Source organism: Abramis brama (genome assembly GCF_963993115.1).
Source record: "Abramis brama genome assembly, chromosome: 15".
NCBI lineage: Eukaryota > Metazoa > Chordata > Actinopteri > Cypriniformes > Leuciscidae > Abramis > Abramis brama.
Genome location: NC_139977.1, coordinates 9,715,062 through 9,728,043, shown reverse-complemented (window position 1 = coordinate 9,728,043; position 12,982 = coordinate 9,715,062). Strand labels below are relative to the sequence as shown.

Here is a 12,982-nt window from a genome sequence, read left to right as displayed (position 1 = left end):
GGTAACAGAGACTGTTTTGGCTTTATAGCGGTTATTTAATAAAGTTATTTTTCAGCTAAAGTTAGTTTTGATTGATTCGCTTCCATCGCAACGATCATTTGTTATTAAATTAGGGGCCGCTAAGAAGACACCATTCTCTCTACACAGACTTTAAAGGTAGGGTAGGTAGGATTTTTATAAAAAACTTTTTTTCAAATTTGTTTAAACTGTCTTTATATACCAATACATAATTAAAATGTAAGTGCTCTGAAAAAGAGAGTATAAAAATCGAGTGACTGTAGACCTTTTAATCTGCAATAAACACAGCTCATTATTTCCATTCGGGACGAAACAATTGATTGGTTTGGGCGACTGTCACTCACTCTCGCAACCAATGGCTACCACCACTGTTGCTACAAGATCTGCCCATGTGCGCGCGCACCCGTTTGATTTGAGGAGTGCAAGAGAAGCGCGGAACCTACGAAGAGTAAAATTATGGCAGAGAAAAAGCATTCAAAATTCAAAGCACCTGCATATGCAGTCAGCAAAGGCAAACAAGGCAAAAACTACTTCCTCGGACCCTGGTTGCCCGCACTCTTGAACGACCTCCTCTGCTTCGCCCTCGACCCCGGACCTGTCCTCGAACCGACGATGCGGTACTTGTCACCGGAGTCAAGAGTCAGAGTCACTCCTCATCAGAGTAAACAATGTTTTCATCATGGAAACTCTTACATGCAAAACACCGTATATGTTATGACTCTTACACGAAATTCACCTTCATCACAGTTTAACTGATGGTAATGGAAAAACGTGTATCAATGCAACCTGTTTTTAGCTTTGCCTTATAAATATAGCTCGTTACCTATAGCCTAAATATAGCTCGTTACCGAATCAAACTAAATATATTTTAAACTTTACCAGTATCGATATGCTAGCTTGATAGCGAGTACTAAAAGCCATCTTATTTGTTTCTATTTATAGTGATAAAGTTAGGTATTTTATTACATGTGATTCTGACATGATGTCACTGCATGCACTGCGCTCCTTCCTCTCCACTCGTCTCAGGTAAATAAATGCGTCTTCCAGCTGAGCCTGAGCGTTTGGCGTCGCGCATTCATGTGTTTTGGGGGCGTGGCTTTGGAAGGAGCCCAGAAGGGAGGGGGTGGAGTGAATGGAAATAATTAGCTGTGTTTACAACAGTCGTGAGAGGTCTACAGACACTCGATTTTTATACTCTCTTTTTCAGAGTACTTACATTTTAATTATGTATTGGTATATAAAGACAGTTTAAACAAATTTGGAATGGTTTTTTTTTTTTTAGAAAAATCCTACCTACCCTACCTTTAAACATGAACCTGTGAGAAACGCTAATGGCGTTCACATGCGCATTAAAAATTGGTTATGTGTTTCAATATATAAGGTTTGTAATTACCTACAAACCAAGCCTAAACAAACTACTGGTCTTTCCTTATACAGAATTTTATTTTATTTTGTCACTTCGGGGTAGGTACGCGAAACGAATTTCCCGACAATCCAGGCGAAAGACTCATCAGCTCCAGGCGAAGGTCCTTCATCAGATCTGGATACGGCCTGGATACGGCAGGCTGCGGGAAAACCTCGGGATAAACAAAGACACTAAAATTAGCGTAGATGCCATTCTTCTTATGATGTAACGAGTACATCAGGATTTATGGGAAGTGTTCCCGGTTCCGGCTGATCTAATCTATGCAGCCTAACATTGAATTATAGAAGTCTATAATGTATTACTGTATGTGAATGCTAGGTCAAAGAGATGTGTCTTTAATCTGGCTTTGAACTTCCCGGACAATGGTAGGAAGACTGTTCCAAAGTTTTGGTGCTAAATAGGAAAAGGATCTGCCGCCAGCGGTTGATTTTGATATTCTAGGTATTATTAACTGGCCGGAATTTTGAGATCAAAATAGACGTGAAGGACTATAATGCGTTAAGAGCTCGCTCAAGTACTGCGGAGCTAAACCATTTAGTGCTTTGTATGTAATCAGCAATATTTTAAAATTGATGCGATGTTTAATAGGCAGCCAATGCAGTGTTGACAGAACCGGGCTAATATGGTCATACTTCCTGGTTCTGGTAAGAACTCGAGCTGCTGCGTTTTGAACTAGCTGTAGTTTGTTTATTAAGCGTGCAGGGCAACCACCCAGTAGAGCATTACAATAATCTAGCCTTGAGGTCATGAACGCATTAACTAATTGTTCCGCATTTGTCAATGAGAGCATATGGCGTAATTTAGATATATTTTTAAGATGTAAAAATGCGGTTTTACAGATACTAGACACGTAACTTTCAAATGAAAGATTGGTATCAAAGAGCACACCCAGGTTCCTAACCGATGACGAAGACTTAACAGAGCAGCCATCAAGTGTTAGACAGTATTCTAGGTTATTACGTGAGGAAGTTTTTTGTCCAATAATTAGAATCTCTGTTTTTTCAGAGTTAAGTAGTAGGAAATTACTAGTCATCCAATTTTCAGCTATGCATTCCATTAATTTTGGGAATTGGTAAGTTTCGTCTGGGCGTGAAGAAATATAGAGCTGAGTATCATCGGCATAACAGTGAAAACTAATGCCATGCTTCCTAATGATATCTCCCAAGGGTAGCATGTACAGAGTGAACAGCAACGGTCCTAGTACTGAGCCTTGTGGTACGCCATACTGAACTTGATCGATAAGACCTCTCTTCATTTACTGCTACAAACTGATAACGGTCAGATAAGTATGTTTTAAACCATGCTTATGCAATTCCACTAATGCCAACATAATTTTCGAGTCTATTTAAAAGAATGTTGTGGTCGATAGTGTCAAATGCAGCACTAAGATCGAGTAACACTAATAGCGAGATACAACCACGATCGGATGATAAGAGCAAATCATTTGTGACTCTAATGAGAGCTGTCTCAGTACTATGGTACAGTCTAAATCCTGACTGGAAATCCTCGCAGATATAATTTCTTTCTAAAAAGGAACATAGTTGTGAGGATACTGCCTTTTCTAGTATCTTTGACAGAAAAGGTAGATTCGAGATCGGCCTATAATTGAATAATTCTGTAGGATCAAGTTGCGTTTTTTTAACAAGCGGTTTAATCATAGCCAGCTTAAAAGTTTTCAGTACATATCCTAGTGACAAAGATGAATTAATGATATTAAGAAGAGGATCTGTGACCTCTGGAAGCATCTCTTTCAGTAGCTTAGTCGGTATAGGTTCTAACATACATGTTGTCGATTTAGATGATTTAACGAGTTTAGTAAATTCTTCCTCTCCTATAGCAACGAATTAATCATTTTTTTCTTCAAGGAGACTACAATGCACTGCCTGATGCGATACTGTAGTAGATGGTTGCATAGTTATAATTTTCTTCCCGATATTATCAATCTCGTTAGTAAAGAAGTTCATAAAGTCATTACTGCTGTGCTGCTTGGGAACGTCTGGGGTTGAGGATTTATTTTTCGTTAGCTTAGCCACTGTTTCAAATAAATACCTAGGGTTTTGTTTATTTTCTTCTAATAGGTTTGAAAAATAAGCAGATCTAGCAGCTTTTAAAGCCTCTCTGTATGCAATCGAACTCTCTTTCCATGAAATGCGAAATACCTCTAGTTTTGTTTTCTTCCAGTTGCGCTCCGTTTTTCTGGCTGCTCTCTTAAGGGCCTGAGTGTGCTCGTTGTACCACGGCGTTGGACTATTTTCTTTAATCTTCTTTAAGCGCAAAGGAGCAACTGCACTCAAAAAAAGGAAATTAGCTGGTTATTACATTAATAAAAGCTTAACGCGTAATTTTAACAAAATAATTTCATGTTTCAAAGGTGAACGTGATAAAATCATGTAGTATAAGCATAAAATGCAACAAATTAACATTTGTTAAATTCAGTCTTGTTGAGATAACGTGATTCAATATAGTCAGACTAATCTTGCACCGAAGATGGACTAGCGAGATCACGCGAGACGACAAACCGCGTGCCCAGGAAAATAACGAGATTTGAACTTGCCTGGCGTGCCTGGAGTTCATTTGGAAAAGGTAAGATAAAATCTGTTTTCATCCATCTACAAAACGATGTGTATAAAGTCATCAGCAGACTGTCCATCATTTTCAGCAATATTTGGTCATGCGTGTTTGTTATTTTTGTACTCAGGCCGTTAATGTCATGCTGGCATATTCATGTTAGCTAACGTGACAATAGTTGGCTCGCAGTTAAAGGATAATTCCGGTATTTAGCACTTTGAGTCTCTTTTCTGGTTTGTTTGGGATGAACTAGAGTGGTGGACACAGAAATTTTGACGATGGGTCCTGTCTCGACTTTTTGACTCGTTTAGAATCACCTTTGACCGCTTCAGAGTGGCTGGTTATGGGCATGCACAAAAATGTCCTGGCTTAAAACAACCCTTAACGGTCGTTTTCAAAACTGTGCAACTCACTGAGTGGTTAGTGGTGTTCGTTGATTATAAAAAACAAATATATCGGCGCAAATTTGTATGTTATTTGCTATAGTGGAACTATTTTTTCAGATACCTCACACCCGCGTATAAACTTCCGCTCGATATTTGAGTCTGAAGCGCAGTAATATCAACGAGCAATGATTGAGTCCTCCAACAGAAATCAATGGGATTTTACAAAATGCCAAATAAAATACGACAGAAACTGTATTTCGCTACGCTACTTGTTTTGGAACATCAACGAACACCACTAACCACACGGTGAGTTGCACAGTTTTGAAAACGAACGTTAAGGGTTGTTTTAAGGACATGTTTGTGCATGCCCGTAGCCTCTGAAGCGGTCAAAGGCGATTCTAAACGAGTCAAAAAGTCGAGACAGGTCGAGTCCACCACTCTAGTTCATCCAAAACAAACCAGAAAAGAGACTCAAAGTGTTAAATACCGGAGTTATCCTTTAATCAAGGTGTTTCTCTACCATTTGCGCCACGTTTTGCCTGCCATATGCTTGTAGGTGTCCAACACATTATTATATGTTGTTTACTTTGGATTAAAAAGTGGTTAATTTTAGGCACAAACTATGTGGTTACGGTTAGTGGAAAGTCTGGTAAAACATGCCTGGCGTCTGATGAATTACGGCAGATGCGTCGCTCTCAAAGCCCAGGTAAATGTGCTCACAGTGTCACATGCCTGGCATTGCCCTGAAATTATCGCCGCTAGTCGCTGTCAGAGCTCCGTTAAATGTGCTCACAATGTCCGCTAAAACATGCATGTCAACCGGTAACTCGATCTTAGAGCCCTGGTAAAGGCAGTCGAAATGTCCGCAAAAACATATATAAAGTTATAGTCTCAAGGGGTCTCAAACAGTATGATGCTTGTGCTGATGTGATAATGCTTACGTTTACCTATGTTCTAAAATTTATTCTGTCAACCAACCAATATGAAAAGAAATGCATTTGCAAAATTGACTACTGTAACTTGATTCTAGTTATTCTAATTTTACTAGGTGAGTATGTATATTTTCCTTAATTTTGACCCTGGAATGGCTAGATAATTGGTTTGAATACCATGGAATAATACTCTTTTCCTTCTTAGCTTTTAAAAGTGACCAGAAGTATGGTCAAGGAGTTATGTTATTCTACTCAGCATTTTTGCCTAAAGTAAAGAAAATAGTATGACTTTGATTAATATATGCTGCCTAATTTAAGGGAAAACCAGGTTTGGTGAAAATCACATCAAATTTAAATTTTGTTATGATAAATAGGCTACATTTTATGTATGGCGTTGATTTTAAATTGATGCAAATAATATTTAACCCTAAATATTTTAATGGTTGTAAATTCAATATTTTAATGGTTGTAAATTTATCGGATCTCTTTCAGAAAGTCGCTTGTCTGCCATCCAACCACATACTGGAGTACTGGTGAAGGGGGTCATCGGCCATCATCAAGTTTGTGATTTGTACATGTAAGTTTTGCCAGACCTGAATATTTTTGGCCTAAAACAGTGAATTTGTCTTACTGACTGATTCCAATGTTGGCATGCTTATGATGCTAGGGTCCAGCTAAACCTGTATTTGCCCAGTTTGTTTAGATTTTTTTTTTCTATTGGGGTGGGGGTGGGGGTGGGATGTGGAAGTGTAAGGCATGTAGTCTATCTCTGTCTGGTAGATATGACCTACTAAAACATTTTAGACTTCAGCACCGGTATATGCAACGTTACCCATCCCCACACATAAACTGCCCATGTAATTTTAAGACATGGAATGCTTTGCGCATTCATTTAAGTAGAGTCCATCCTAAACAAAACACCCAGGAGCTACAGGAATTGTCAACATATAGTTGTCATTTGTGCACTTGTAGTGATCTTCCTACAGAGAAGGATTATTTTTCACACATTGGCACTCATTTGAAGAGTAATGAAACTGTTCCTTGTATGTTTGGGGGTTGTAATTTTCAAACAAATGTATACGGAACATTTCACTCTCACAAGAACAGGAAACACAGTCGACATACATTGAAAGATTTCAAGCCAGATGTAGTTAGAAACACTACAGTTTCACAAGAATCCTCTTATAATCCTGAGGAAGATGCAGGCAATCAAGATGACTCTGCAGTTGAAGCAGACAGTGCATGTTCAAATAGTGATGTAGATGTAACCAATAACTTGCCTGAAGTAATTGAGAATAATTTTGCAGCAGCGTTGCTCAAATTAGAGCATTTTACACATGTCCCAGGCAAAAAAATTGATGAGTTCTTAGAGGAACTGCACTACTTAAGTTCAGCAACATTACCCCTCTCCATTGACATTCTTGAAGGGGTATTTCAGAAACATAGTCCCACAACTGATAGGTCTGCGGTAACAGAAGTAGCAACTGCTCTCTGCACTTCTAATCCATTGCTCAAAGCCATAGAGAAGGGTGGTCCCCTAAGCTCAATTTATCTCCGCAACAAGTATTATCAAGAAAGCTTTAACGTTGTAGAACCCATTGAATATGTTCTTGATGCCAAAGAAAACAGAAGTTTTCAGTATGTTCCTGTACTGAAGTCTTTGCAGCAACTCTTTAAGAAAGATGTTGTGGACAGGGTAGATGAAAACCACAGAGCACAGCAGAGTAAAATGGCGAGTGGTGAACGCCACACTTACAAATCTCCTCAGGATGGTTCACACTTCCAGCAAAACATTTTTCTGTCAGGGGATGAGATGACGATATTGTTACGTTTATACGTAGATGATTTTGAGGTTTGCAATCCTCTGGGTACTTCTCGCAGGAAACATAAGCTTTGTGGAATCTACTGGACTCTGGGTAATTTGCCACCAGGCTCATATTCATCACTATCATCAATTTACTTGGCGTTGTTGTGTAAAACTGATGATGTAAATAAGTATGGTTATGACCGTGTCTTACATCCTCTTCTTCAAGACATGAAAACTCTGGAGCAAGACGGAGTTTTCATTCCATTACTTGGCAGATTTGTTAAAGGTACGATTCAGGTTGTTGCGGCAGATAACTTGGGGGCTCACAGTATTGCAGGTTTTAATGAGAGCTTTTCTTGTGGGTATATCTGCCGATTTTGCACAGGAACAAAAACAGACATCCAAACAAAAGAGGTAAAATCAGGTGCATTCACCCTTAGGACAAAAGAACTCCATGACTCTCATGTGACCTCAGCTCAGGAGAATGGTACAAGCTGTTTTGGGGTGAAAAGACATTGTGTTATCACCAAAACGCTTGCCCACTTCAGCGTTCACACAGGCTATCCTCCAGATATTATGCATGATCTGTTTGAGGGCATAGTGCCAGTGGAGCTTGCACGGTGTTTGGCATTGCTTCTATCCAATAAGTATTTCAGTCTTCAAACCCTCAACGAATCCATCCTGCACTTCCCTTACAAGTGGGCCGACAAGACAAATAGGCCACATGTGATCTCACACACCTTTTCAACTAGGGCAACAATAGGTGGAAACGCCCATGAAAATTGGGCTCTAATAAGACTACTCCCATTCATAATTGGGCACCTGGTGCCTGAGGGTGAAATGGCATGGCAAATACTGTTGGACTTAAAAGACATTGTAGAGCTTATGGTTGCTCCAACACACACAGATGAGTCCATTGCCTATCTTGAGGGCAAAATCTCTGAGCACAGACAAAAGTACCAAGAACTCTTCCCTGGTGTGCAACTGCTCCCAAAACATCATTATTTGGAGCACTATCCTCAACTGATAAGGATGTTTGGGCCTCTTGTGTTCCTCTGGACAATGCGTTTTGAGGCCAAACACAGTTTTTTTAAGCAGGTTGTGCGACACACCAATTGCTTTAAAAATGTGCCCCTCTCGCTAGCCACTAAGCATCAGCTCATGATTTCATATCACTTGAAATCATCCAGTTTTGAAGAAACATCCCTAGAGGTTACAAACGTCTCAACAGTCCCTCTGGATTGTTTGAAACAAGAAATAGCTCAGACTATTGAAAAGAACTTCCCTGGTACAACTGAAGTTCACCTTTCCAAGTATGTGTCAAGCAAAGGTGTACATTTCAGAAATGGGATGATAGTTGCTCATGGTTCTACAAGTGGACTCCCTGACTTTGGAGAGATTCTTCAGATTTATGTTGTTCAGGAGAGACTGTGTTTCATGGTGAGAAGGCTTTCTGGGTGGTACAGGGAACATTTCAGAGCATTTGAGCTGAGTGTACATCCTACCAGAGAAACTGTTCTGATTGAACTTGGTGAACTGGCCGATGACTACCCTTTGGCAGACTACTTTGTTGGACCTCTAAGACTGGTGACATTAAAAAGATACATAAACATAAGGTTTGTTTTCTTTAATATTAAATGGATCTCAATGGACTCTCTTATTTCATGGAAGTGTGACTTCATAATGCCACATTTATTTCCCAGCTTTTTATTTTGATTTCATATATTCAAATGAATGGAGCATAATTGGTACAGATTCAGACCAAAGCAACGGCAGAGGGATTCATTTGGGATTCACGGCCCATTCATTTGAATGCAAAATGGAAGTGAAACAGTTTGGGAATAAGTTTGTTTTTATGAAATCAGTTTTCTCATTTATTTCAGGATTTTTCCATAGCCATATTAAATTGGCATTGGCATTCCCTACTTTTGTACTCATTGGTGTTTTAAAATCAGATTACCCTTGTTTAAACTTAATTTTCTCTATTCTCGTTCAGGCGGTCGTGAAATGGCTGCTCCAGTGAAACTCAGAATCATTCTTGGAGAAAACGATTCCCAGAGATTGATCCTTCCAGGTGGTATGCCAGAGACTCTCATTGAACTCATACAGGAAATTAAGAGACAATGTGGAGTAGATGGGGACTTCAGGCTTCAATTCATGGATGTTGAGTTTGGGAATGAATTCACCAACTTGGTCTCAATGTCAGACATCCAGGACAAAAGCTCCATCAAGGTCATCTTTAACTCGGTTGCACCTGCCCAGCCTGGTGTCACCCCGCCCCCTCACTACTCAGCTGCTGCCACCTCCCGCACTCTGAATGACTCCTCATCCCTTTCATCTTCTGGTAGCTCATTTGATACAGACATATTGTCTTCTCCTGAGTCCACCTCCTCAAGATCCACTGCTTGGCCCATTGTCTTCCCCATGCCCCGGTTTGCTTATGATACTCAGCTACAGCTGGACAGGGCCAATGCTGCTTTTAAAGAAACTGGAGCTTTGTTGAATCCTGATACTAAACTTAAATCTGCTGTTCTTGATGGCTTAGCTGAAACGATCGTCCAGTACAAAGTGTACCTCTCTGACAGGGAGTTTGATGAGGTAGCAGAATCTCTGGTAACTACACATCCATGTTTAAAAGAGCCAGGTTCAGTGACTGGGTATGGCGGTTGGAAGACAAGCCTGAAGTATAAACTTGCTAACTACCGAACAAAACTCCGACGGCTTGGATGCCCTGAAGTGACTGTGAATGCCTTAACACACAAACCTGAGAGCAAATGCAGTCCTGCATATGGTGTAAAGAAGCCGAAAAAAGCTGAAGTGAATTACTGCCCCACCTATCCGGCCGGTGAAACAGCAGAGACACTAGAAGAGATAAGAGTGGCACTCCTCTCAGAAGTAAATAAGAGAAACAATGAGCACAAGTTGGCGGCAATGATGGACAAGACCTTTGCACTCAGAAGGCAAGAGGTAGTTGCGGAGGCCCCCATGATAGCTGATTTCAAAACGAGGTGGCCAGCTCTCTTCAATGTGCGTGAGGTAAGTGAATGACTGCACTGGATGTCACAATACATGTTGACAGAATCTGAGGTTACTCAAACTGATGAGGATTTACTGAAGGCCAGCAATAGCAGCCTTTGACGGCCTTCTGACAAAGTAAACTAATATTTAGATAAATACATGTATTATGCATTTACGTTTCTTGAACAGATAGAACTGCTATTTCAAATGTGTACCAAAAAGGTAACTGAGTTTTGTCTACCTTTTTTGTTATGTTTTTTGTAGGTGAGTGCAGAGTTCAAGAGAATCACAACGATCCATTTGCAGTCACAGTTCTTCTCCGAGCTTGATGTTCACTCTGCAAACCTGATGAAGGCGTATGCCAAGAAAGGTGGAGTTCAAGGGAGAAAAATGAAGACCATCATGGCACCCATAACCCAGGTATGATACCAATGTAAAAGTGACAATCACTTAAAACTTGGTCATTGTAGAAATGACTTTGAGCACCACATCTGTTCCCCCATTAGGGGTCATTGTTTCAGAGTGAGGGGCATCCTTTAATCCTTAAAAATCTGCTCTGAAATCATAAAACTCTGGAATCTGTTGTAAAGCAGTTTTGAAGTAGGAGTTGGAGTGGATGGGGTTTCCTGTGTGTTCCCATTAGATTTTAAAATAGGTTAAGATAAGGCCATTAAAACTATCTTCTTCTCTCACTCACTTAGTGACATGCACCATACTGTAGTGCAATCCCAAACCGCCCCCTACCTGCTACAACTTTACTACCAATTGTCACTCCAAATCAAGTCACTTGCTGTTGTGGAGGGTCACTTAAATAAGGGGGAGGGTATAAACACAGAATTTTGGTTAGTCCTCACCTTTTTCAGACAGAGACAGGAAATAAATGAATAATGATGGATGTCGCAATTACATTTATGGTTAAGTGAGTTTGTGAAAGGAAAATTATTAGGCGACTTAAAGGATAATTCCAGTATTTAGTACTTTGAGTCCCTTTTCTGGTTTGTTTTGGATGAACTAGAGTGGTGGACACAGAAATGTTGACGATGGGTCCTGTCTCGACTTTTTGACTCGTTTAGAATCGCCTTTGACCGCTTCAGAGTGGCTGTCTATGGGCATGCACGAACATGTCCTTAAAACAACCCTTAACGTTCGTTTTCAAAACTGCAACTCACTGAGTGGTTAGTGGTGTTCGTTGATGTTCCAAAACAAGTAGTGTAGCGAAATACAGTTTGTCATCTTTTATTTGGCATTTTGTAAAATCCCATTGATTTCTGTTGGATGACTCATTGCTCGTTGATATTACTGCGCTTCAGACTCAAATCATACATTGCGCCGATATATTTGTTTTTAATCATCAACAAAGACCACTAACCACTTGGTGAGTTGCACAGTTTTGAAAACGAACTTTAAGGGTTGTTTTAAGGACATGTTTGTGCATGCTCGTAGCCAGCCACTCTGAAGCAGTCAAAGGCGATTCTGAACGAGTCAAAAAGTCGAGACAGGACCCATCATCAAAATTAATTTATATATATAAATATTATACTCTAGTTCATCCATAACAAACCAGAAAAGAGACTCAAAGTGCTAAATACCGGAATTATCCTTTAAATAAAAACTCACTACCACATAAAAATTCTTTGGCCTGTTTTTTTTTTCATCATGTAATTCTTCTATACATGAACAAAAACAGTGTATCAAATGTCTGAGGTAACGTAACTCATTACTGATCTTTTTGGAAATAACCGGGCCGGTTTGGGAGCCTCTCTCCTTGTCTTTCTCTCAGACAATAACACACACACACACACCATACTTTAACTCCTCCTTTTTCCTTTAATAAGACAATATACCTTTATTCGAATGGAATAACTAACACTGGACTCATGGTTACAACAGACAGGCCCTTGGTATGGCTTAGTTGTTGAAGTATTTCACCGACTCAGCAAAACAATTTTAATGTCAATTGGTTATTTGACTACATTTGCATTATTATATTATGAATATGGATTAAGTTAGTGATAGCTGTTTTACAGTAATACTGTAAAGATTGTGTGCTATAAATATGCATGTAATGCACATCAGTAAAAAAAAATTTGTTCTTGTTCATTTGTTTTTGTCACAGGATGTCGATGAAAGCACTCAAATGGCCATGGCGGAGACAGTATTTGGAATCTTTGTCATTCGACAAGAAGGTGCAGAGCCTGGCGATGACCCCGCGGATGTTGGGATTGTCCTGGAGGGGGTGGAAGTGATGAGTGAGTTGGGCAATGTAGCTTTTGCTGTGGTGATGTTGCTGGGGCTTGTCTACGTGCTAAACCTGAGCTACCCCCAGGAGCTCAAGTACACTTTTGAGGTTCTGCAGAAGATCATTATGGAATTGGATGGAAACAAACTATCCAACAAAGGACAAGTTCTCAAAACACTGCTTTCCCGTTAAGAAATATCGCCATAGCAAAAGCTACACCATCATTCTACCCTTTAGCGATAGCTTCATAGAGCCTGGCCTATAATCAGTCCTTTAAGACCCTGTGCAATAAAAAAAAAGATTTAAAAGTAGTTATAGTTCTCAGAGTTGAGCAAATGTATTGTTACTTTATTTATTTACTTTGTTATATTTGGAATTTGATTTCTATCCTGAAAACAGTTCCCAAGACCACCCACTAGTGGCTAAAAAACAATAAGAAAACTTGTACCTTCTGTTTTGTTGTTTAGGTATGCCAGCACATTAAACTACAGGTGTTAGTAAGTGCAAATCTTTAAGAGGAATGTGAGTATAAAGACATGGCCCCATTTCCCAGTGTTCAGTTCATCTGAGGGTTTTTTTGTGCTCTGT

The 12,982-nt window shown here is 39.7% G+C and overlaps 1 protein-coding gene across 1 annotated transcript; it reads left to right on the top strand.

Annotated features, from left to right (window-relative positions):
• Positions 1-5,811: 5,811 nt before the first annotated feature.
• On the top strand, positions 5,812-12,712 carry LOC311098013 (uncharacterized protein). Its single transcript, XM_084138013.1, has 4 exons — positions 5,812-5,907; positions 9,134-10,173; positions 10,420-10,575; positions 12,272-12,712. The coding sequence occupies exons 2-4, from the start codon at positions 9,145-9,147 to the stop codon at positions 12,584-12,586; spliced, it is 1,500 nt and encodes a 499-aa protein (XP_083994139.1). The 5' UTR covers positions 5,812-5,907; positions 9,134-9,144; the 3' UTR covers positions 12,587-12,712.
• The last annotated feature ends 270 nt before the right edge of the window (positions 12,713-12,982 follow it).

What these genes read in the sequence shown, in the direction of transcription:
- LOC311098013 (XM_084138013.1), top strand. Translation starts at nt 9,145, where the DNA reads ATGGCTGCTCCAGTGAAACTCAGAATCATTCTTGGAGAAAACGATTCC. An exon ending in CTCTCTTCAATGTGCGTGAG is followed by an intron (nt 10,174 to 10,419) that starts GTAAGTGAATGA and finishes TGTTTTTTGTAG; the next exon opens with GTGAGTGCAGAGTTCAAGAG. An exon ending in TCATGGCACCCATAACCCAG is followed by an intron (nt 10,576 to 12,271) that starts GTATGATACCAA and finishes TTTTTGTCACAG; the next exon opens with GATGTCGATGAAAGCACTCA.